This window comes from Megascapheus bottae, chromosome 16 (genome assembly GCF_031878675.1).
Source record: "Megascapheus bottae isolate mThoBot1 chromosome 16, mThoBot2.hap1, whole genome shotgun sequence".
Lineage (NCBI taxonomy): Eukaryota > Metazoa > Chordata > Mammalia > Rodentia > Geomyidae > Megascapheus > Megascapheus bottae.
The window spans coordinates 54,765,902-54,793,073 of NC_143524.1; the positions used below are offsets into that span (position 1 = coordinate 54,765,902).

General features: G+C 39.1%; 1 protein-coding gene across 1 annotated transcript in view; it reads left to right on the plus strand.

The window, feature by feature from the left end:
• Window positions 1-476: 476 nt before the first annotated feature.
• The window catches only part of Tmem135 (transmembrane protein 135), a 203,174-nt gene continuing 176,478 nt past the window's right edge, over window positions 477-27,172 (plus strand). The window contains exons 1-2 of the mRNA XM_090348589.1: window positions 477-794; window positions 26,899-27,026. Coding sequence (XP_090204715.1) covers window positions 654-794; window positions 26,899-27,026 — 269 coding nt within the window. The 5' untranslated portion in view covers window positions 477-653. The remainder of the gene's footprint in view (window positions 795-26,898; window positions 27,027-27,172) is intronic.

A 27,172-nucleotide genomic window follows, 5' to 3' on the forward strand; every position in this document is an offset into this window, starting at 1 on the left:
AGCCTAGCAGTGAATGATGGGGCGCTCTGGAGACCGGGGTTCTGGCAGTTCTGCAGCGCATGTTAACTACAGGTCTTCCTCTGGCAAAGTTCCAGCCAGCTCGCAGCAACAGTCCGTTCCCCTACCCTCAGCCCTACCTGGATGGCCTTTGGGAGGCCTGTGAATGCAGGACAGTTTGGTCCAAGTCCTTGGTTCTACCTAGCTCACTCTCTCCTGAGTGTCTTCCCAGTAGCAGGCGGTAGCGCGCGCGGACGCAGGTCCGCAGGCGGGCGCGTTCCCGAGCTGTTCGGCCCTCACGCGAAGCGCGCGCCCTCGCGGCGGCCAAGATCCTCGTCTCCTCCGCTTCCGGAGTCGCTCAGGGTTCCGCGGGGTGGCGCGCGCCCGAGAGTTTCTCCCCCCAGCCCGGGCGAGGGAGCGCGCACGCTCCGCCTCTCCCCGCCTCCCCCGTGCGCGCCCCGCCCCCTCGAGCGGCTATACGCGGAGCCCTCAACATCCGAGGACTTTGGCCCCGAGTTACCCGGCTGGCGTGACCTTTCCCCTCCATCCCGCCCCTCGAGCGCCCCTCACGGCCGGAGAGAGACCGTCCCGAGGCCGCGCCGCTCCCTCGAGAGCTCGGCGGTTCCCTTCGCGGGCGCGACGCGCGGCTCCTCGTCATGGCGGCCCTCAGCAAGTCCATCCCTCACAACTGCTACGAGATCGGCCACACTTGGCACCCTTCCTGCCGGGTGTCCTTCGTGCAGATCACGTGGGCCGCGCTGGAGGAGTCCCTCAAGATCTACGCGCCCCTCTACTTGGTGAGACCCCCGCCGGCCCGCCCCCCGGGAACCCGGGACCAGCCGGCGTGGAGGATGGGCTGGGGTGCAGGGCTGGGGGTGGGGACACAGCTCGGGGGGGTTCTGGGGGGAGGGGGGCGCGCGAGCCCCTGGGGGGAGGGGGGCCGAGGGTCGGGGCTGTCCGGGGAGGCCCCGGGAGGCCGGGATCCAGCGGCGCCCCGGGCTGGGGGGCTGGGAGAGGGGCTGTCCGGGGGGGGGGCTGCGGGGGGCTGGGCGGGCGGCGGGGCCCGGCTCCGGGGAGGAGCCGGGGCGAGCTGTCACCCCAGACGCCTGTTGCTGTGGCGGGCGGGCTCCCAGCTTCAGGCGCCCCGACTCTCCGGTCTCCTGCGGGAGAGCACTGCGGATCTGGGCGGCCCTGCACTCTTTTCTCCACTCATCCCCCCCTTGATTCTGCGCCTGCCCCTTCTCCAAGGCGAGAGAGGGACACGCTTGACCCTCAGAGCCCGTTAACCGCAGACCCCGCGTGGGTGACAGGACTGAGACCTTCAGGGTTTTGCACGTTTTTTTTTTGTTTTTCCTTTTTCCTTTTTTCAATACCAGTTTACAAGAGACTGGTAACCTGAGATTTGTTAGAGTGGCTTCCAGCTTTGAGTCACTTGAGTGTTGTGGAGGTGTGAGTTCCTTCACCTTTTATTTTATGTTTCCTTTTATTGTAAGCTTCACATGTAGGGCAATTTATAGAGACTCCATAGAGATACCTGTGTGTGACACTGACTGAAGACTTAAAAGATGTCTTAATATTTCCATGAACATCTTAATGTACCTTATCCTTGGTATTAAAGATTTATTTACTGGGCATTAAGGTTTCTTGTGTCATTTTCTTTCTTGTAAGAGTGTGTTCTAAAGAGGGAGGAGGCAACAATTTTCTAAAGATTTCATTTAATATTTAGTAAATGGTCAAATACTTTTTTTTTCATTCAAGTAAGATTTGGATTTAGAATTTGGATTTATATTCGAATAGCTTGAAAATGTGGTGTGGCTGTATTTGTAGTATACTTGAAAAGTTTGCCTAGTTATTACAGAGGGTACTTAGAAGATGATGACTTTCTCTAAGGTTGCAGGAGCCAGGCTTCATTTTTATTGTCTAGACTGGTGAGTCTTTGACCTTTATGTGGTTGGAGAATTCCCTAGGGATCACATTCAGTGAAATTTTTGAGTCGGGTCTGGGTGAGGCTAGAGAATCTTCATTTCTAACTGACTCCCAAGTAATGCTGTTTCTGGGGCCATAATCAGTAAGGATATAGAAGGAAGTCACAGGCATAATAAACATTATTGGAAGTGAATAATAAGCATAAGTGAATAATAAGAGAGTAATAAGTATATTATTGACTTTCAGTGGCAAAGATTCATACTTCTCTCTGTCTACTTTTCCATATGTTATGGCCAGTTCATGAGTTAGAGATTTTTTTTCACCAGGTGCTGGTAACCGAACTCAAGGGCCTCATGTACACTAGATAAGTATTCAGCCATTAGGCTGTATTGCTCCAGCCCCATACTCATATATCATACATATATATACGTGTACATACACACATATGTATATATGCATATGTACATATCTACACATACCTATTTTTTGGGTGGGGAATGTCCTTAGGCTTGAACTTAGTGCCTGAGCACTATCCCTGAGCCTGTTTGTGCTTAAGGCTAGTGCTGTAACACTTGAGCCACAGTGTCACTTCGACCTTTTCTGAGTAATTTATTGGAGGTAAATCTCACAGACTTTCTTGTCCAGGCTGGTGTCAAATCTCGGGCCTCAGATCTTAGTCACCTGAGTAGCTAGTATTACAAGAGTGAAACTTGAGCATCCAGCCATATATTATTTTTTTTAAAGAACATCTATACATACTATTGAATTCTTGATGTATTCAACTACACAAAAAGATTGTCTTGGTTGGGAATGCAGCTCAGGAGTAAAGTGCTTCTCTACCATGTGCAAGGCTCTAGGTTCAATCATAGCATCATTAAAAAAAAATGTTCTTGACCTCAAAGGATTATTAACTAGGTAGGTGGGAGACTAATTTACACTATGTGATTTCTCCCTCCCCAAATCCATAGTACATTCCTTCCTTCTTTCATTCATTCAAATGTTTGTCCATTGCTTGATATTCATTATATCTGTAGTCTAGACAATTTATTATGTGCTTTGATAGGAAGTTCATTTGAGTAGCAGGTGCACGCATTCTCTTCCAAAAAGTTAGGATAAATGGTGCTTAGGAAAAGGATTGCTTTATATTCTCAACTAGATTAAATGCTCTCCCTCCCCTCCTTTCCTTCCCTCCCTCCCTCCCTCCCTCCCTCCCTCCTTCCTTCCTTCCTTCCTTCTCTTTTCCTTGTTTTTCACTTTCCTTTTCTTCTCTTTCTTTTTTCTTGTGCTGGTACTAGGGCTTGAACTCAGGGCCTGTGTACTGTCCCTTAACTTTCTGCTTGAGGCTGAGCCATATCGCCACTTCGGCTTTTTTTCCTGGTTAGTTGGAAGTGAATGTCTTAAGCACTTTCCTGCTTGGGCTGTTTTTGAATCTCAAACTTCAGATATTGGTCTTCTGAGCAGCTAGGATTATAGGTGTGTGTTACTGGTGCCCAGCTTGAGCACATAATTCTTTTTTTTTTTTTTTTTTTGCCAGTCCTGGGCTTGGGCTCAGGGCTTGAGCACTGTCCTTGGACTTTCTCAAGGCTAGAGTTCTTCCGCTTGAGCCTCAGCACCACTTCCGGCTTTTTTTTCTATGTATGTGGTACCGAGGAATCGAACCCGGGTCTTCATGCATGCTAGGCAAGCACTTTAACCACTAGGCCAAACTCCCGGCCCCCGAGCACATAATTCTTGAGAATAAATTTTGTATCTTATTGGTGTTGTATATTTTAAACTTTGGTTTGCACCTTATCAATGATTGTTAAACAAAATTAGTGGGAACTGACGTGCATTTTATTTTATTGAAATGAAATGGAGGAAATTTGAAAATATTAGAGCCATTGCAGGTCCTAAGGATAAGCATTATTTCATGACCGACTTTTTCAATTTATAGTTATTAGTTGATGGGTTTAGTTAGAGCGTGTAGTAACCCTTTGCCATATATAAGTGTCGTGTAGTTATGGATTAAATGTATTTCCCTATGTTCCGTGATACATGGTAATGTGATAGGGAGAAGTTGAATTTTAAATAAGATTCAGGAATATCTAGATTCACAGCTTAGCCTTGTCTAACCAACTATAGAGCTGTTTGGCTTCATGCATATTACTCTACTTTTGTGAGAATGAGATGAAATAATGCATTGATGATCACAGCATATTTTCTTGTGACACATAGGAGTGAAATTCCTTGTTTTTTGGAGGAAGTGGAGTTTGACTTGATCTTTGAAAATAAGAATGGACAGACATTGACTCTTGTAGCAGATAGGCACAGAGTGCTTATTCTTCCTTTTGGTTGTGGGGCTTGAACTTGGGGCCTAAGTGCTGTCTCTGCTCCACTTATGGTTTTCTGGTGGCTAATTGGAAATAAGAGTCTCATGGATTTTCCTGTCTGGGCTGCCTGAGATCCTGAGATCTCAGCCTTCTGAGTTGCTAGGATTATAGACATAAATCACCAGTGTCTGACTGAGTGCTTACTCTTAATGGAGAGTAAGGAATACAGTGAATTAAGGCAGAAGTCTCCATGGTTTCATAGGAGAAGCCGTATGTCCATTATGTAAAACAGAAGGTTTATGAGTCAAGTTCAGAATAGTAGATCCTATTTATTAAGAAATTTCATGTTTAGTCTTTTACATATTTTGTTTTGTTTAATTCTTATACAACTCTTATTTTCTTATTTTATGGGTAAGAAAATGGAAGATTAGAGAATTAAGTGCTTTATATAATTTGGTGTTTGTAATGGGAAGAAAGGATTTAGTTCTTGATTTTTGATGTAAAAATTAAGCTAAAGGAACTGTTGAAGAATATTTTGAGCAATGAATTGACTGAAAATGATGATGAGGAGTCTGGTAGATGTGGACAGGTTGGAATGCAAAGATAGATTACGAGTTCATGTGGTAGAAATAATTGATTCCTAGTGTCATAAGGCGAGAAAACAGAGAAGTCACACTTTGAAGTCCAGTCTTAGAGTCTTTATTGAAAGGCTGGCGACTGCATGGTGGACTCCTATCTCAAAGACCAGCAGCCGGCAAATATGCTTAACACTGTTAGAAACTGAGCCATGAAGGCCAGACCCAAAAGAAAACAAAAACAATACCAACAAACCAATTACGCTCCAGTACAGAGCTGAATTGGGATGCCATGGTGACTGGAGAAGAGCCAGGAGACAGGAAACAGGAAAGAACATGGAGACACCTGGCGTGGCGCCTGAGCTGGTCTGGACCTAAATAGGGTCAGATCAGGGGGCAGGGTCACAGGAAACTCCCAGTCCTAGGCACTGGATTGACAGGTTACTAACCAATAGCCATGTCCCTGCCTCCTGGGCTTCAGGCATATGCCCATCCATGAAGATGCCAAGAGCATTTACCATGTGGCCAAGATGGCACCTGCCAGATCCAACCTCCCTTCTTTACTTTCACTTCCATTTGCAATTTATTAGCAGTGTGAGCCAGGGAAAATCCCTTCATCTCTTTGTGCCTCTGCCTCTTGGCCTTGTGGAAAATAAATATGCTCATGTTTAAGGACTGTCATGAGGATTGAAATGGGACAAGAGTTGTAGGAACTGACTAACAAGTAGTTAGGCTGTAGCTAATAAAAGTGGTGTTATTGAAATGATGATGCGTAATTGTGATATGTGTCTTATCTCCTGTTTGAAGGAATATTTAGTTTCAGAACTAGCACAGTACCTTAGTAAGTGCCTAAGTGAATGAGTACGAATAAAATGGGTATGAATAAAATAACTTGAGCATATCACAGGAGAGAGGAAGGCATTCTGTAGGCCTTCAAGAGAAGATGAAAGGGCAGTTTTAGAGGCATTCCTCAGGAAGAATGAACAGGACTTACAAGCTAACCATATGGGACAAAAAGACCTGTTTCCTAGAATTTCAAATCTCATTAACAGAGTTGCCAGCATTGATAGAAGTGGGAGGGATTTGATAGTTTTGGGAGAGATTTTAATCATTAATATTTTCTGGAACGTGCACAATGGGTTTCACTTTATATATCTCATTACATAAAGATACACGATCTACTTTTAATTGGAAATTATTGTCATATACATTATACTAGATTGCTTATTTTTATTCCTATTATAATTATTCCCTTATTCTGTACATTTGTACTCAGCCTTCTTTTGTTCTTTGTATCTATGATTTTGCTTTTTACTTGTCTTCTGCTTACAACATTTATGAATGTAGATAAGCATTTCCCTAGTGGATCTTTGTTTATTAGTCCCAAGGCTTGAACTTAGTGTCTGAGAGCTGTCAAGCTTCTTTTGGTCGAGACCAGAGACCAGTGCTTTACCATTTGAGCCAAAGCTCTACTTTCAGCCTTTTTTTTTTTTTTTTTTTTTGTAGTTTGAGATAAGAATTTCATGGACTTTATTGTTCACTGTGGCTTTGAACCATGATCCTTAGATCGCAGACACTTGAGTCACTAGTATTACAGGCATAAGTTACCAATGCCCATCTCTTGTATATATTTCTAAAAAAATTTTAAATTTATTGTTATTTTAATGGTGCTATACAGAAGGGTTGCAGTTACATGAGTTACATAGAGTACATTTCTTTTTGAACAATGTCACCCCTTCCCTTGTTCTCTCCCAGTTTTTTCCTCCTGTCCCCACCCAAAAGTTGCATAGCTGATTTTCAATATAGTGAATACCACTGCTGTATTTGTTCACCCCCGTTTTATCTTTCCTCTTACCCTTCCAAAGGCAGATAAACAAGACAAAAGGAAAAGAAAACAAAAACAGCAACAAAGGCAAAAAACAAAACCCCTCTTGTTTCTATTTCTTGGAGTTCATTTTGATTAATATTATTCTATATGATGAGATGCACATACTGTTGCTTCTTTGTGATCCTCTCCTAAATAGATTCCTGCTAATTTGTAATACTTGCTTACAGCTTATACATGCACCAACATGTATTTTACGAAGTTTTATTTCATTTCTTCTATGTTAGTCATTACCTGCTTACATAGATGGTCATGAAAAGAACTTATTACATGACTCAAACAGCCTCTAAAAGTTTAATGCTCTTGGTTTTGAGGCAGATTTAGATTGCATATTTGGAGTATGAATTCCATTTTCTTCAAATCCTTAAGGTGCCTTCCCAAGGAAGGAAAATTTGACTAGCTTTATTCAAGTGGTTGTTTCCTAGGTGGCTTTCTTGAGGAATAGGATACTGCTATTCACCCTTACATGATTCCAGAAATAGAGAATCTTTTGTATTTTGGAGAAGGGATTATTCAAAAACTTGCATTTTGGGGGAGGGAAAAAAACCCAAAACTTGGATTTTTCTATTTTGGTGCTGGTACTAGGTCTTGAACTCAGGCCCTGGGAGCTGTCTTTTACCTTTTTTACTCTAGGTTAGTACTGTACTATTGAGCCACAACTGTCTATCTTTGAGTGTTTGTTACAAAAGGATAGTGTTCTACCACTTTGAGCCAGAGACCTGCTTTTGGTTTTTGAGTGGTTGATTGGAGATAAGACTGTCTCGGGGACTTTCCTGGCATGGCTGGCTCCAAACTGCAATACTCAGATCTTAGCTTCCTGTGTAGCTATACAAGTGTGAGCCACCAGCGCCCAGCTTGTAGTTATACTCTTAACAAGTTTGTTAGATTATAAAGGATCAGCCTATCATCTGTAGATCTTTAAGAAATATTTAAGAATTGGAATTATAGGTATAAAAGATAATTTATAGGTAGTCTTTAGTTGTGAAAAGCTTGAACTAGCTGAAGAAATCATTTGAGAGGTATGGACTGAGTTTCTTAGAGCAGTGGTTTAGCAGGTTAAAGAGATAAACAAGGGCTGGGAGTTTGGCCTAGTGGTAGAGTGCTTGCCTAGCATGCATGATGACCCAGGTTCGATTCCTTGGTTCCACATACATAGGAAAAAACCAGAAGTGGTGCTATGGCTCAAGTGGTAGAGCTCCAGTATTGAGAAAGCTCAGGGACAGGCCCTGAGCCTAAGCCCAGGATGGGCAAAAAAAAAAAAAAAAAAGGATAAACAAGATGAGAAATGAGGCAGGCTTTGAAGTTTCTGACACTATGCTTTTTCTTCCCCCCCCTCCAAAGAAAAAATATCAAAATCAGTGAATAATGCAAACTGCTGAAAATATCTATCTGTATTGATGACTTCTAGAGATACTGAAATTATGTATCTATTCATAATCTATCTTTGATTTTACTTGTGACCTATTATGGGTTAGGAAAGGAGATGTTGATTTATACCTTCAAGTCAATCAGTATATGCTTTTTTGTTGTTGTTGTTGGTCTTGGGGCTTGAACTCTGTTCCTGAGCTCTTCAGCTCAAGGCTAGCGCTCTACCTCTTAAACCACAATGCCACTTTCCATTTTCTGGTGGTTAATTGGAGATGAGTCTCATGGATTTTAGTACCCAGGCTGGCTTTGAACTACTTTCCTCAGATCTCAGCCTCCTGACTAGCTAGGATTACAGGCGTGAAAAAAAACCAAACACTTTCTTAAACTGATAGAATATATAAACTAATGCCAGGGAGATTGATGTTTGGGCTTAATAATATTTGGAAGGTAAAGGGAAACTTAATAGAAGAGGTGACATTTTAGTGGACTTGAAGGAAAACTAGGCTGGGAAAAGTAGAACTCGGTGGTAACAAGGGAGAGGAATGGCTTGAATGACAGTCCTTCAGGTGGAATAAGGTATAAGTTCCTCAGGAAATGTCAGCTAGAACTTGAACTTCATTTGGTGGGTGGTAGTCAGTTAAGGTTGCTGATAGGGAGTCATAAGCTAGGAATTATTCATAAATCTTGGGGAAACGTGGAGAATGCTCATATTTAGTGTAGAGAAAAGATAGAAACAGATAGAAGAATGAAAAGACTAAGAAATGAATAGTACTGGATGAGAGCGAGAGCATGGCAGAGAAGTCCTGAGTAGGAAGCTTTGTGAAATGTTGCTAAGAGCTTGAAGATAGGATTAAATCTCAACCTTGCCATATACTAGCTTTGTGGCTTTGAGCAGATTCTTAACGTTTGTGAACCCCATTGTCTTTATAAATACCTACATCATATAGTTTAAAGGTGGAAGTGAGTCCTTGTTATAACTTTTCAGAGATAACCTGGCTCAATAGAAGTGCGAAGTTTCCTATGACCCACAGAGCCAGTGAAATTTTTCATATGCTTATCTGATCATATTTCATACTGTTTTCTTCTTTGCTTATTCAAATAACCTACTTCATGTTTTTCAATCTAAGATTTTACTAAAAATACATAGTCCTTGAATTCAGGGGAATACTTTAAAGTGGACAGCAGCTGGTTAGATGCCAAACAAAACAAAACAAAACCCAAGCATTTAAAAGTGTATAAAATGGCTCTTTTACAACTTTGATAAAAAATTTAGCCTCAGTTTAAGCATAAGCAATATATATGCATATATATTTATTTCATTAAAATAGAACAGTGTAGGGACTGGACTATATTAACACCCCACATACCTATCTGTACCAGCTTTAGAAATGGAAAAAAAAATGTAGTGAGACCTTTATGATACATAGGGAAGGGGAGTTAATTCAAGTGAAAGTTTAACAAATAAGTGTAACTTTTTAAGGAAGTCATAAGTATCTTGGTATAATACCTTTATTACTTCTATTCTTGTTTGTTTAATGAAGTATATGTAAAATACAGTTGCACTGCTAAATACCACAGGGCAAGAGAGCAATGTGTAGTAATGCTTAAGATGTTTGATGCATTGATAATCAGCTATCTTATAAGAGTTTGGAAAAAGTGAAGTATTAAAGACAGAAAAGTGCTGGATCAAGTGTCTTCAGATTTGATCAAATTCCTTTTGTGAGTTCCAAATTTACAATGTTTTCAACTTGTGACCATGAAGTCTTTCAACTCACTACGTTTCTGAGGTTGCTTTAGTTTCTTGATTCCAGTTAGATCTTTGGGTTTGAATTACAGTTAGCCTACTTCGGGTGTTTCCTTGAAGGATTCTGTATCTCTGACAGTGACAGAGGTTTGTACTGGTCAGCCGTGATTCTTAAACCTTGACTAAATAGACATAAGATTGATTTTGCATGTCTGTATCTCAGAAACTCCCAAGCATAGGAGGCTGAAATTAAAGAGGACTTCTTGAATTTCTGTAGTTGCCCATGGCTTCGTTTGGAGTTACAGAGTGTAGTGTAATGATTTCTTTACCCCAAGTTTTTATTCCTTCTCTTTCTATTCATCAAATATTAAGGGAAGTTAGAAATACAAGAAACATAAAAATTACAGTTAAAAGGAGAACATAAACTTAAAAGAAACACATAGGGCTGGAAGTGTGGCCTAGTGATACAGTGCTTGCCTAGCATGCATAAAGCCCTTGGTTTAATTCCGTGTTATTACTTACACAGAAAATGCTGTAGGTGGTGCTGTGGCTCAAGTGGTAGAGCAGTAGCCTTGAGAAAGCTCAAGGATAGTGCCCAGGCCCCGAGTGCAAGCCCCAGGATTGGGGGGCGGGGGGAAGAAATACAGAAATTAATATAGGTGTGATAAATAGCATTAAAATGAACAGGGTATTACTAGGTATGTTAAATGAGGACCTATTTTAGCATGGAGAGTTTGAGAAGCCTTTCCTAAGGAAATGACACAATGATTATATGTTGTGACTATGTATTAGGCTTAACTGTTATGACACAAATGTAAATTTTAGCAGAAGGAGAATGAGAGAAATAAGATGTAGTTACTTTATAGAAAAAGTTTAATTAACAACTTGTTAAATTCAGTGCCAGAATACAATTAATTATTGTAGGTGTGGCTCAAATGTACAGTACCTTCTACCAAGTATAAGGGCAGGGCCTTGAGTTACTCTAGTACTACCAAAAAAACCCCTAAAAAACAAAAAAACCAACCCACTAATTTATTTCCTTTTAAATTTAGCCTTTTCTTATACTCGAAGCCCTAGACTTATGAATACTTCTATTAACAGATACTGTGAAATTGTCTATTCCTTTTTAATGCATATTTAAATTATAATAGAAAATTTCAGTCCCAACTGTTTCTTGAATCACACTTCCACCCCGGCATTTGGAGATGGTTATTTTGGAGATGAAGTCTCGGATTTTTCTGCTATGTTTGGCTTTGAACTTATGAGCCTTTGGGTCTCAGCCTCCTGAAGAACTACAATTATAGGTATGAGTCAATGATTCGAGCTACTCAGGAGTTTGAGACCTGGAGATTCTTGGTTCTAAGCCAGGCTGGCAAAAAAGTCTACAAGACTCATCTCCGGTTAACTATCAAAAAGTTGGGCTGGTAACATGGCTCAAGTGCCAGCTGTGAGCAGATAAACCGAGCAAGCATGGGGGCCTTGAAGTTAAAAAAAATCTAGGTAATAAAATGGTTATAAAGATTGTGTTACTTTTGTCCCACTCTAACAAAAATCAGCTAAAAAGTAATCAGCTTAAGAAGAAATTTTTTTTTTTTGTGGTCCTCAGTTTTGGAAATTTCAGTTTATTGCCTGAAATTGCTTTTAGGACTGTGCAAGACACTACATCTTTGTAGACAGAATGTGGTAGAAGAAACTGCTCTTCTTGCCGTGGTCAGGAAGTAAAAGAGGAAGGAAGGGATTTTCATAAGAGTTCATGACCCTGGGTGGGGGGAGGGAAATGGGGACCAAGACATGTGAAAGGGTATCAATGTATGGGAATTAATGCACCATCTATCTGGCAAATATGCAACCCTTCTATTAATTACAATAAAAAATATATGAAAAAAAAAAGAGTTCATGACCCTAATGCCCTGCTACTGGGTCCCATTTGTTAAAGCTCCACTGTAACACGTGGGCCTTTGGGATTTAAATGAAACCATCCTGCCCTTGGTGTGGACAGGCTTGTGACCATCACACACAGCCACATTCTTTCAATCCCCAACGTCTTAATTGTCCCATTATTGCTGAAACATGTAAGTCCAAGATTTCTGTTAAAACAGTCGTGAACCCTTATTTATTTTTTTGTGAGCATGAGGCTTGAACTCGGCCTGGGCTCAGTCCCTGAGCTCTTCAACTCAAGGCTACCACCCTATGCTTGGGCCTGGGTGATGTCCCTGAGCTCTTCAGCTCAAGGTTATCACCCTACCCTTGAGCCAAGCCCCACTTCCCGTTTTCTATAGGTTAATTGGAGATAAGAATCTCAGATCCTTTTGTGCCCAGGCTGGCTTTGAACCATGATCTTTAGATCTCAGCCTCCTGAGTAGCTAGGATTACAGGCGTGAGCCACTGCTCCCACTTATTATTATTTTTTTTAAGTGAGCATACTTCCAAGATACAGTGACACAGGAAACATTCTCTTCTTAGAAGGAGAAATATGAACATAGACAGTAGAGACTGAACCAAAGCAAGACTAAACCTAACGGGGCACCCATCAATTTTGATTTCCATGTCTGGCAGCCAGGACACAGTGGCACACAGGATGTGGGCTCTAAAGGGCTCATATCATATTGAAAGGGCTCATAAGTCATATCCTTATGGCTTTGCTGCCTGTGGATCATATGGCTACTATCTTAGGATGGGGTTGCATATTGCTTGCATCTTTCCTTATGAGGCATTTCATGTTCCAGGTACCTCTGTCTTCCTGGAGCAGCCATTTCGGTGTTGGCTTCACTTTCACTTATCAGGGACTTTTTTTTTTTTTTTTGCCAGTCCTGGGCTTGAGCTCAGGGCCTGAGCACTGTCCTTGGACTTTCTCAAGGCTAGAGCTCTACCACCTGAGCCTCAGCACCACTTCCAGCTTTTTTCTATGTATGTGGTACTGAGGAATTGAACCCAGGTCTTCGTGCATGCTAGGCAAGCACTCTACCACTAGGCCAAACTCCCCGCCCTATCAGGGACTTTTCTTTCTTCCACGCACTGCCTAATACCCTAGGTTTTCCTCTGAAATCTCAGTGGAAACCTCCTTAACCCCCCTCTCCCCCTCCCCCCCACACAACTCTTGTGTCCTACATGCTTGTGAAACCAGCAACATGTGGACATTACCAAAATCTGCTTCTAGCTGGAACTATACATAGACCCACATGTGCTTGAACCAGCACTGCTTCTGTATACCTTGCCAGCTCAGTACAGACAGTTGTGGTCAAGCAGGGTGCCCAAGAATGGGTCTTTTCAAAGGGAAATTCTTGAAATAAGTTTGCCTTTTATAACTTCATTCTGATTATGGTGCTTTGCTGGTGCCTGAGATGCCCTCAAGGTATGTGCATAGCACTTGACTCTTCCTCCACCACCTTAGAATTTAGGGCCTGGAAGCTCTCTCAGCTTTTTCCACTCAAGGCTGGCAGTCCACCACTTGAACCTCAGTTCCACTTCTTGCTTTTTGATAGTTTGGAGACCAGACCGTCATGGATTATTTTGCCCAGGCTGATTTCAAACCTCAATCTTCAAATCTCAGTTTCCTGAGTAGCTAGGATTACAGGCGTGAATCACCAGTGCCCAGCTAGTTCTTGAATGTCCAGCTGTTTTTGAATGTCACTAATGTTTTTAGTCACTATACTCTCCTTATTAGCTCCTTTTCTCACTAAGTTGCTGATGTTTAAACCCTTTTTGCTTAGTTTTTGTTTCTGATTCTTACAGTAATTCTGGTTAAATACAGCCAATCAGTACTTACAGCTGCCTGAATTGGGCGATGTCCTGAAATCTCTTCCCCTGATGGACTATTTTATTATTTATTTATTTGTTATTTTATCTATTAAAAAATCTTTAGGTAGTTGCACATAGGGGTTTCAATTCAACATGTCAGTTTATAGTACAGTACATGGTTAATCACCTTTAAATTTAGCTTCTCACAGAGTCAGGGAATGGGCATAATGCAACTAGGTATCTTTCCCATGGTATAAGAATGACTTCTTTTCTAGTTCAAAGAATCCTTATTTTTATCTGAAACTTTATCTGTATAGCCTTTCTTGACAACATTTTTATTAGTATTTTGGCTTTTGAGCCCTGCTAGAATTGTCTCTTAAGCTTAGCTGAAAGCATTATAAGGATTCTCTAACCTGTATCTGCTAATTTTTCTTAAGTCCTGTAAACTAATAGGCTTCTTTACATCATCTCATTTATAGGCATCACAACAACCTTTCTTCTTGGCACCAATCTACTGTTGGATATTTTTGTGTTACTCCAACAAAATGTCTGAATCAATTAATTTTTTTTGAAAGTCTTACTTTTTGGTTCTTTGGATTCTTTTTGTTTTTTTTGGTACTTTGGGGATTGTAATCCAAGGTTGCTTACTCCTGTTTCTTTTCAGCCTCTGTTGAGACTGAACACTGTACACTGTGTTGGGAGTGTGTACCACAGGAAACTGGTCACTTTGGCACAGACAGGAAGGGCTGCATTCCCATTGTCCCCTTCAAGGGCACACCCTCTGTCCATCTAAGACCTACTAGGTCTCACCTCCTAGGTTTTCTACTACCTTCCACATAGGGCCATATGTTGGGGACCAAGCTTGCTAATTAGCACATAATGCCATTGGGGACATTTAAGATCCAAATTATAGCAGAGATATAAATTGAAGTTGATGTCTTTAAAGCAGTTACTTTCATTCAGGAGTGCCTCGTATGGGATGTTTGGCAGTGTCTGTAGATGCTTTTTATTGTCACAGAAGGGAATGATCCTGGCATTTAGAAAGGAGAAGCCAGTGGTACTGCTTACATCCTATAATGCATAAGACATGGCCTTATGCATTTCTACCCATATGTCTGTAGTGTTGAGGTTGAGAGAACCTTCTTTGAAGAAATAATTATTTATGAGTGATTACCAGAAAGATGAAATAGATGCAGCATAAAATGTACTCTCATTGTGATACATTCTTTTTCAGAGCAATATTTTTTAGATTTTCTAGAAGTAAAATCTTTTAAAAGAGTTTAATGTTCAAAACGTAGGGCTAAAAGTTACTACTAGTTTACAGTTTGTCATCCATAATTATGCTCAGGAGGGTTAATTAGCTTTGTTCTAGTCCTTGGCCAAAGATGGAAGTCATATTACTAGTAAACCATCTCCATGGAAAATGAATAGCATTAATCTCATGGGGAAACAGACAGGAAATAAATGAATTAAAATGACATTCTTGATGGATGTTTTATAGTGATTTTTTTTTTGTTAGTCCTGGGGCTTGAACTCAGAGCCTGAGCACTGTCCTTGGGCTTTCTCAAGCTAGTTAGGGTTCTTCCACTTGAGCCACAGTATCACTTCCAGCTTTTTTCTATGTATATGGTAACCAAGAAGTTGAACCTGGTTCTTCATGCATGCTAGGCAAGCACTCTGCCACTAGGCCAAACTCCCAGCATCTATAGTGATATTTTTGTGAAGAGATTAAAAAAAATACTGTAAAGTGATGTGCAAAGGGGTTACAGTTCCATGTCAGGCAATGAGAACATTTCTTTTTTTGAACAGTGTCACCCACTCCCTCATTTTCTCCCAATTTTACTCCTCCCTGCCCTCCTGAGTTACATATTTCATTTCCAACATAATGTCTAGTGAGTGTTACTGCTGAATAATTGTAACTCCTGTGGTGATATGTGCCTACAGGTATACCACTTTGTGAGAGGCTGGAGGAACCCTTCAGAGATTCCTTGAGATCCCATCTTTCAAGGCAAAAAGAAAAGAAAAAAAGTAATTGAAAAAAGAAAAGAAAAAAGTTTTTTTTTAAACTTGGGATTTATGGTGACTACTGCCTTTGTTTCTTTTAAAAATTTATATTTTCAGTTTCTTTACATAGTTGTACAAAATAGTTACCATTTAAGAAATCAGTTTATGAGTACAGTACATCTTGACTACTTGGACCATTCATGAAGATAGGTGTTTATTTATTTTTTTGTGGGTTGTGGGGCTTGAACTGTGGGCCTGGCCATTGTCCCCGAGCTCTTCAGCTCAAGGCTACTGCCCTACTCTTTGAGCCATTGCACCACTTTCGGTTTTCTAGTGGTTAATTGGAGAAAAGAGTCTCATGTACTTTAGTGCCTGGGCTGTCTTTGAACCTTGATCCTCAGATCTTAGTCTCCTGAGTAGGTAGGACAGGTGTGAGCCACTGCACCAGCTTTTTTATGTTTTCTTGTGGATACTTTAAGTTTTTGTTTTTGATTGAGTAATTAATTAATTAATCAATTAATTTTTGCTAGTCCTGGGACTTGAACTCAGGGCCTGGACACTGTCCTTGGCCACTTGAGCCACAGTGCCACTTCTGGCTTTTTCTGTGTATGTGGTCAGGGGAATGGAACCCAGGACTTCGTGCATGCTAGGTAAGTATGTTACCACTGGACCATGCTCCTGGCTCTGCTTTAAGGTTTTATAATTTTGAAATTTAGGTCTATGCCATCTGAGATTAATTTTTGTTTGTGGTACGAAAAAGGGAAATGGGACAAAGTTATTTTTTTCTTTATCACATATATAATTCTTTTAAGATCATTTATTTTAAAAAGACATAAATTTAGAAGTAGGAAAACTAATACTTTGAATCATTTATTTAATGTTTTGTTGTCTTGAGAAATGAATAAATTGAAACAACTAAAGGATATTTCATAGAGTGTGGGGATAAGATTAAAAATAAATCTTAAGTATTTTGAATTATACTGGTTGTTTCTCTTCTCTATTCAAAATTATTTAATAATAATTCCATATTGTCCTGCACACATTTCCTTCTCCCTAGTATTATAAATTATAACTTTTTATTATAGAAAGTCTGGATTATGGGGCCGGGGGTCTGGCCTAGTGGTAGAGTGCTTACCTAGCATGTACAAAGACCTGGGTTTGACATATATAGATAAAAGCTGGACATGGTGCTGTGGTTCAAGTGGTAGAGCTATAGTCCTGAGAAAGTCCAAGGACAGCACTCAGGCCCTGAGTTTAAGCCCCAGGACTGGCAAAAAAGAAAAAGAAACTCTGGAATATGTCAAAATGCAAAAAGAGTATTAAAATACTTATATAGCAAGTCAGTGATATGCAACACAAACCACCCTAATATTTATTTTAATTGTTTATTATAAATTATTGTTTTGTAGTCTATATTTTTATTGTGTATATTTTGATTATTAAGTAGTCTCCTAAAACAAGAATAAAATATGAATGAATGTTCGTGTATATATTTAGCCGTAGTGCTATGACATAGTAGCTAAATTTTTATATGTATATTTGCAAATTCATAGGTATAGTTAGTGTGCGATCATTTAGTCAAAGACAAAGTGTTTGCTGTAGAAAGTGATGTTTTTGAAGGTGTCTTATGATGATTCCACAAAGGCAAGAACTTTTTGGTCACGGTATGGCTGCTACAGATGCTGGTATGCTGTTGCTTATCTGTACTGCTTATACCAGACTGTACATAGCATATGGTGACAGTGGTTTTGAACCATATGCTAGGCTGAATTGTGAGGTCTGTATTAAAGCATAGTGATGTTGAGGTGCTGGGTTATTACTGTGTTTTGTGTCAGGTATTCTATTTTCACAGGTTGTTTATTAATACTGTAAACATTCAAAATCAATATACTTTACTATTAATGGACATCTGAGTGGCTCTGGTATTTGTGATTTTGAGTGGTTCTATGACTCTTGTCTTGGTGTGAATAAGTATTCTTGTTTTGGGCATATAGTCAGAAGTGTAATTCCTAAGTCACAGAATAGGTTTACATTGTGTTATATTAATAGTTACTGTCCAACTGTTTTCCAAAATAACTACGGCTTTATAGTCACAGCAAAGTGTGGAATTGCACTTGCGTATAGTTCCTATTTTTTCCTTTGCTTCTTTCTGGTGTGTGAAGTATGTATTTCATTTTACTGATCTCTGGTAGTAATGGAGGTGAGAACATTTCTCATGTCTTTTGGCTTTGTGAATAAATTGTGTGTGTGTGTGTGTGTGTGTGTGTGTGTGTGTGTGTTGGTACTGAGTCTTGAACTCAGGGTCTGGGTGCTGTCCCTGAGGATTTTTTTTAAAAAAAATATTTTTTACCCCCATCAAGAAGCGAATATCTATAATTCACTAAACACAAAAGGGGGAAAAAAGAGAGAGAAAGAAACTTAGAAGTAAAAATAAATAATGACAATGGACACTGACCACTTCTCTATAATTTCCCTAAATGTGAATGGGCTGAACAATCCAATCAAAAGACACAGAGCAGCAGACTGGATTAAGAAACACCACCCATCCATATGTTGCCTCCAAGAGACCCACCTCACTGACAAAGACAGAAACAAATTCTAAGTGAAAGGATGGAAATGAATTTTCTGCTCTAATGCACCAAGCAAAAAAGCAGGAGTAGCAATCTTAATCCCCGACAAAATTAACTTCTCAGTAAAATCAGTACATAAAGATAGAGACGGCCATTACATATTAGTAAAGGGTACAATCCATGCCCATAATATTACAGTTATAAACATTTATTCCCCCAACACGGGAGCACCCAAATTCGTCAAACAAACTCTCTTCGAATTACAGAACAAGATAGAGTCAAACACCATCATAGTGGGAGACCTCAATACACCACTCTCAACAAATGACAGGTCAACTCAACAAAAATTAAGCAAAGACACCATCAACTTTAATGACACCATAGCCCAGCTGGGCTTAACAGATATATACAGAATCTTCCACCCAAGGGTGAAACTTTTTACATTTTTCTCAGCAGCACATGAAACACACTCCAAAATAGATCATATATTAGTTCATACAGAAAACTTAAGCAGATATAAGAGGACTGATACAATCCCATGCATTCTATCAGACCACAGTGGAGTCAGACTAATTCTAAACAATGCAGTCAAAGTCAAAAAACACTCAATCACTTGGAAACTGAACAACACACTTCTGAATAACTCCTGGGTAACAGATCAGATCAGAAATGAAATTAAAAACTTCCTTGAATATAATGACAGTCAAGAAATATCACAAAGGAACTTATGGGACACAGCAAAGGCAGTTCTAAGAGGCAAATTTATCGCACTAGGAGCGCATATTAAAAAGACAGGAGAAGAGCATGTAAATTACCTAAAAAAAAAAACTGAAACACCTAGAGAAGCAAGAAAAAGTTAATTCTAAAACAACTAGAAGGACAGAAATAACAAAAATAAAATCAGAAATATCAGAGATTGAAATAAGATCTACTATACAAAAAATTGGTAAATCAAAAAGTTGGTTCTTTGAAAGAGTCAACAAAATAGACAGACCCCTGGCAAGATTAATCAAAAAAAGGAAAGGGGAGACTCAAATAAATAAGATTAGAGACCCCACGGGAACAATTACAACTGATTCCCAAGAAATTCAGTCCATAATGAATAGGTACTACCAAGACCTATATTCAAAGAAACAGGAAAATTTAATAAAAATGGATGATTTCTTAAATAAATACAGGCTACCCACACTGAACAATGATGAGGTAAACAAATTGAACAAACCCAATTTCTTACAACGAAATTGTGGAAGCAATCAGGGAAATGCCAATGAAAAAGAGCCCAGGTCCAGATGGATTCACTGCAGAATTCTACCAGACATTTAAAGATGAAATAACACCTATACTCTTGAAACTCTTCCGAGAAATAGAAACAGAAGGAGCAATACCAAACTCATTTTATGAAGCTAATATTACTTTCATTCCCAAACCAGGGAAAGACCCAGCAAAAAAAGAAAACTACAGACCTATCTCTCTAATGAACACAGATGCAAAACTCCTCAATAAAATATTTGCCAACAGAATCCAGAAACAAATTAAAAAAATCATACACTATGATCAAGTAGGCTTCATCCCACAGATGCAAGGCTGGTTTAACATTCACAAATCAATCAATCTAATACATCACATCAATAGAGCTAAGGATAAGAATCATATGATAATTTCTCTGGACGCGGAGAAGGCATTTGACAAAATACAACATCCATTCGTGTTGAAAGCACTAGAAAAAATAGGAATAAGAGGTACATTCCTCAAAACAATAAAAGCCATATATGAAAAACCTACAGCCAGTATTATATTAAATGGTGAAAGACTGGAACCATTTACCTTAAAATCAGGAACTAGACAGGGATGCCCACTTTCTCCTCTTCTCTTCAATTCAGTGCTAGAACCCTTAGCCAGAGCAATAAGGCAAGAAAAGGACATCAAAGGGATCCACATAGGGGAAGAAGAAATTAACCTATCCCTATTTGCAGATAACATGATCCTCTACTTGAGTGACCCAACAAACTCCACTCCCAAACTTCTAGAATTAATAAACTACTTTAGCAAAGTGGCAGGATACAAAATTAACCTTTAGAAGTCAGTAGCCTTCTTGTACACCAACAATACAGAAACAGAAGGCCAAATCAAGAAAATGATCCCATTCGCAATAGCCCCCAAAAGAATAAAATACTTAGGAATATACTTAACCAAAGATGTAAAGGAATTATTCAATGAAAACTATAAAAGCCTAACGAAAGAAATTAAAGAGGACACTAGGAAATGGAAAGACATCCCATGCTCATGGCTAGGGAGAACCAACGTAGTGAAAATGGCTATACTGCCAACATTGATATACAAATTCAATGCAATCCCCATCAAAATCCCAAAGACATTCTTTACGGAAATAGAAGATATAATCCAAAGATTCATATGGAACAAGAAAAGACCTAGAATAGCCAAAACAATTCTAGCCAAAAAGAGCAATGCTGGTGGTATTACAATATCAGACTTCAAACTCTACTTATAGAGCCATAATAACAAAAACTGCTTGGTATTGGCACAAAAACAGACCAGAAGATCAGTGGAACAAAATAGAAGATCCAGAAATAGAACCATATACCTATAGTCAACTTGTATTTGACAAAGGAGCCAAAGATATACAGTGGAACAAACACAGTCTATTCAATTATTGGTGCTGGCAAAACTGGGCAGCCACATGCAGAAAACTAAAAATCGACCCTAGCCTTTCACCATGCACAAGCATTATCTCAAAGTGGATCAAAGACCTCAACGTCAGACCGGAAACTGTGAAACTGCTACATGATAAAGTAGGAGAGACACTGGAACTCATAGGCATAGGGAAAAGATTCCTGAACAGAATCCCAGGGTCACAACAGATTGGAGAGAGTTGATAAATGGGACTACCTAAAAATAAAAAGTTTCTGTACAGATAAAAACATAGTCGCAGAAGTAGAGAGACAGCCAACCAACTGGGAAAAGATATACACCAACAATACATCTGACAAATGCTTAATATCCAGTATCTACAGGGAACACAAGAAACTAATCCCCCCCCAAACCCAATAAAGCATTCACTAAATGGGCAAGGGAACTAAAGAGAGACTTATCAGAAGAAGAGATTAAAATGGCAGAAAAGCATATGAGAAAATGTTCATTATCTATGTTCATAAAGGAAATGCAAATAAAAACAACCAAAAGATACCACCTTACCCCAATGGCCATGATTTTGAACTCAGACAATGACAATTGCTGGTGGGGTTGTGGAGAAAAAGGAGCCCTACTACACTGCTGGTGGGAATGCAGACTAGTTCAGCCACTCTGGAAAGCAATGTGGAGGTTTCTTAAGAAACTGAAAATAGACCTTCCCTATTATCCTGCCATACCACTTCTGGGCATCTGTCCTAAACACCATGACCCAAGATATTATAAGGACACCTGTTCAGCTATGTTCATCTCTGCATTATTCACAATAGCCAGGCGATGGAAACTATCCAGATGCCCTACTGCAGATGAATGGATACAGAAAATGTTGTATATATACACAATGGAATTCTACATAGCCAACAGACAAGATAAAATAATGGCATTCACAGGGAAGTGGATGGATCTAGAGCGAATCATGCTGAGACAAGTCAAGACCTAAGGAACAAAAGGCACATGGTATCCTTAATATGTGGCTATTAAATCCAAAGACTACAAGAGTGAGGAGTCAATAACTGCATACCCAAAGCTGTGGACAAGGTAATGGAAGTATAAACATAACTCTATAGACGTGAAAACCTATGACTCTATAGACATAATGTTTTATTTCTTAAATTAATACGTTTCTATGACATACAAACCCTTAGCCTAATTTTGATTAAGTTCTAAATACTAAGTCCCAGTGATTGTAAATAGAGATTCCCTCCTTGAACTCTTGTTTGTTAAACTTGTCATTTGAAATGTGATGTGAAAATCAACATTAATAAATTTTTTAAAAACATTATTTTTTGGTTAAAGATAGGACTCTACCATTTGAGCCATAGCTCCACTTCTGGGTTTTTTGGTGCTTACTGGGAGATAAGAGTCTCATATTTTCCTGCTTGGGCTGGCTTTGAACCACAATCGTTTGATCTCAGCCTCCCAAGTAGTTAGGATTATAGGCATGAGCCACTGCAACTTGGTGAATAAATTGCTTTTTAAAATTAAATTATGCTGTTTACTTGAGGTCATTGTAGGTTCACTGGACAGAAGAAATAATGATAGTGATCTCATTTTTCTATGTGTTCTCTCACTAGTATCATCCTGCCAAATAGTAGTTCAATATTACATAACATTCTGCCATTGATGCAGTCAAGAATATTTCTGCCTCAATAAGAGGCCCCTAGTTCTTATCTTTTGTAACATCCTTTCTACTCTCATCTCCTTTTAATCCTAGCCAACTACCAGAAGATTGTCCGTCCGTCTGTCCTTCCTTCCTTCCTTCCTTCCTTCCTTCCTTCCTTCCTTCCTTCCTCCCTCCCTCCCTCCCTCCCTCCCTCCCTCCCTCCCTCCTTCCTTCCTTCCTTTTATCCTCCCTCCCTTCCTCCCTCCTTTTGTTCCGTCCCAGTCCTGGAGCCAGAACTCAGGGCCTAGGCACTGTCCTTGGACACTTTTTTGCCCAAGGCTAGCACTCTAGCCACTTGAGCCACAGCACCATTTCTGGCTTTTTCTGTGTATGTGGTATTGAGGAATTGAACCCAGGGCTTCGTGCATGCTAGGAAGTACTCTACCACTAGGCTGTGATGCTGGTCTCAAGATTCTTTATTTCCATCCTTTTATCCTTAGAAATTTAGAAAATTAGACTTAATTTTTTTATTTAAAGATGTTATTAACACTGTTTTTTACATTATATTTCAAATATCAAGTTTAACAATCAAGTATTCAAGAATGGGGTCTGTATATACAATCATTGGCACATAAGTTTAAGAACAAAATTAAAATTAAGCTGAGAGTTTGTATGTCATAGATATATATCAATATGTCTATAGAACATATATCCCATCATAGATTTAATGTCTATATATTTATATTTCCAAGTTCATGTCAATGACATTGAATACCCCAGTATTGAGTCATGATTCTTGTACTGTGTGGATCTAATATCCACATATCAAGGAGACCATGCGTCTTTTGTTCCTTTTGTCTTGGCTTATCTTATTCAACATGATTTGCTCTAGTTCATCTAGAGCCATTATTTTATCTTGTCTGTTGGCTGTGTAGAATTCCATGTATGTATATATCACAGTTTTTGTATCCATTCATCTGTAGTGAGGCATTTGGGTTGTTTCCATCACTTGGCTATTGTGAATCATGAAGAGATGAACATGGCTGAGCAGGTGTCCTTGTCATATCCTGGGTTATGATGCTCAGGGTCAATGCCCAGGAGTAGTATGGCTAGGTCGTTGGGAAGGTGTATTTTTAGCTTTTTTGAGGAACCTTCAAACTGCCTTCCAGAGTGGTTGAACTAGCTTACATCACTACCTTGTTATCCATAACCCTGCCATTTGTTGTTGTCTGAGTTCAGAATATTGGCCATTCTGATTAGGGTAACATGGTATCTTAGGGTTTTTTTAATTTGCATTTCCTTTATGACCATGGATGATGAACAGTTTCTCATATGTTTCTTTGCTATTTTTTACCTCTTTCTATGATAAGTCTCTCTTTAGTTCCCTTGTCCATTTAGTGAATGGTTTGTTAGGTTTGTAGGGGATTAGTTTCTTGAGTTCCCTATAGATACTGGATATTAAGTGTTTGTCTGATGTATTATTGGTAATTATGTTTTCCCAGTTGTTTGGCTGTCTTTCTACCTTAGTAGCTATGAGAGAGACTTGACAAATGGGACTAATTAAAAATAAAAAGTTCCTGCACAGAAAAGTAGACTTCTATATAGGTGGAATTGTATAGTAATTTTTCTCTGAGATTGACTTTTTTTTCACTCAATGTAATTGTTTAGACATTTCTTCAAGTTGCTTCATGTATCACTGGTTTGTGCCTTTTAATGCTGAGTAATATTTATTTCTTTTGTGAGTATATCATGGTTTGTAAAGCTATTTACCTGTTGAAGAGCATGCGACTTGTTCCTAATTTTTGACTGTTGTGAAGAAAGGTGCTATAAATATTTAAGCCCAGGTTTTGTGAGAAACTTGAGCTCACACTGGACATTTTGGTTGTATGGTAGATGTTTGACAGGATGGATTTACCATTTCATGTTTCTTCTAGCAGTGAGTTAGTGAGCTGCTTTCCCCGACTACATAACAGCTGATGTTTGTATCGACTCAAAAGCAATGGAGGCAAATCATTATTGGCTGAAACCTCTGAAACTGAGCCAAAGGAACTTTTTCTCCTAATGAGTCATTTTTCACACTTCTATTTGTGAATAAGGATCTTGTGTTTTTTTTTGTCTGGAGCCAGCTCAGACCATGACATTTTGCATGTATGCCTCCTGTAGCTGGGATCCAGGGAAACAGCACCTTGACAGGTTTATTGGTTGAGATGGGGGTCTCAGTAACTTTTTGTCCAGGCTATTGTGAAACTCCAGTCCTCCTGATGTTTGTGTCTGAGAGAGATTCAAGCATATGCCTTCACGGAGATGTTATGTTCTAATGCCTGAAAATACTAAGGACTGATAGGTAGCCTAGGTCGTGGGAAGAATAAAATGTGTGCTGATATTTTGTTCTTTTGTTGTGTGGATGTGATACTTCCACTTGAGGTAGGGACTTCAGAAAAAAGGCATATTTAGGAGATACAATGAGTTCTGTTTGGGGCCTTTTTTTTTTTTTTTTCCATTCCTGGGGCTTGAACTTAGGGCCTGAACACTGTCCTTGGGCTTTCTCAAGGCTAAAGCTCTACCATGTGAGCCATCATACCACTTCCAGCTTTTTTCTATGTATGTGGTACTGAGGAATTGAACCCGAGTCTTTGCATGCTAGGCAAGACTCTACTCCTAGGCCAAACTCTCGGCCCGCCTGTTTGGTTTTTTGATGCCCATATAACTGTGTTCACAAGTTCAATAGGCATTCCAAGTGTTGATTTGGATGTTAGATGACAGTTCAGAGTTATATTATAAATTTATACATTCAGAGGGTAGATGGTACTACAGGAGAAAGCATATGTAGAATGAATAGAGTTCAGATGACAAGTTGCTGAAAAGGAAGATAATTCAGAAATATAGTAGAATGAAAAGAATGTGGTGTTAGAGAAACCATACAAATTCTTTTTCCTGTCAAGATGTATCTCAAAAGGTTCGCCTAAATCTGCCTGACATCCTCACCTGTCTTTTCCCAACTCCTGTGTGAAAGTTCAGCCATTTCTTTTTCTAGTTTAGCATTTACTGCACTGAAGTATTGCAGCTTCTGAGTTGTGTTTTTTCCCCTCTAACAGAATATTACAGAATATTTTTATGCCCTGAAGAAAAGGATTAGATTTTACTCTTTTTTTTTTCCACCCTGTGCATGGTGGTTGAACTGAAATAGGAGAGGCTACCAAGAATCTACAAGGAGCAATTAGATTTGTTAATCATCCATCTTAGGCAAAGTGTTATCTTGAGAAAAATGTGGGATGTGCAGTTTTTTTCCATCTTCCTGTTTTCTAGTGAATTTTTGTCCCTTTTCTCCACTCCTTCCTTATTCCCTAACCATGTTCTAATGTGCTTTCCTTTGGTACTATATTATCATGGTGGAATAGTATTCCTTCTTCTGACCTGTGAGGATTATACTGAATTTCCAAATTTATCTTATCTTCCTTTTCTACACAACTTCTACCCACATATTGAAATGACTCTGCTGTATCTCCACAGCACTGTATATTGTATTATGAACACTTAATCACTTTTTAATATTGACATCCATATTTTGAGCATGATATAATTTATATTCTATACAAGGATAGGCTGAAGAAAACTTAGGGCAAGTCTATAGCCTGACATTTTGCTGGTTAACTGGAGTCTTGACTTCATTTTTCTGTCCTAGATGGCTTTGAACCTTGATCCTCTGAGTCTCAGCCACTGAAGTAGCTAGAATTATAGGCCAGACCCCCTAGTAGCAGCTGGTTGACTTTTTTTTAAATAAAAGATTCATATGACAAGCTTCCTCATTTCTCTAATTACTTCTATTTCTGCCTCTGAGTTCTGGTACCATGTGGTATATGCCTATATTATGCTTATAATTATTACTGCATATTATTTTCTTAATTTTTTCTCAGATCTACTAGAGTCCAAACATTGTTACTTTTGTTGCTGTTCATATATCTAGCATAGCTTTTTAACCATACAGTAATCATGTTTGAATAACTAATTTTTTTCTTGATATCAGGTAGGATGATAAAATCTGTAATGTAATGAATTGGTTAAGCATTGAATTTCTGTTGATTTTTCCATTTAAAATATATTTGATAATTCAATTTAAGATTTTTAAGGCATTAGAAATATTTGTCTTACTATATGAAACTGCCATAATATGACCTATGTTAAAATTTATTGGTATATATTTTACCCATAGTAAATTCAAATGTCTTAGTTTTTATTCTAGAATTTCCACTTTTATAGAGAAGACAGTAAAATGCCATGGGTTTTGTGTGTGTGTGTGTGTGTGTGTGTGTGTGTGTGTGTGTGTGTATGGCCTTGTGTATACTCAGCAGGCACTTAAATGTAGAACTATATTTTCAGCATTTATATATCCCTTTATTCGGTAGCATTCAGGTATGATCTGATTTAAGTGGGAACAATTGGTTGGATTAAACAAAAAAACCTTTCTCTTTCCAGATTGCAGCAATTCTCCGGAAACGAAAATTAGACTATTATTTATACAGGCTACTCCCTGAGATCCTGCAATCCGCTTCATTTCTGACTGCTAATGGGTCCTTGTATATTACTTTGTTTTGCCTTTTCAGGTTGGTACTCATAATCGCCACTAGATATTAATATAGATTTCATTGTTGAAATGTAAACAAGTGGCTTTTCCTAAATATTGTTAAGATCATTGTTTTTATTTTTATTTTTTCTCTTGTCAGTGTAATATATATAAAGGGGTTACAGT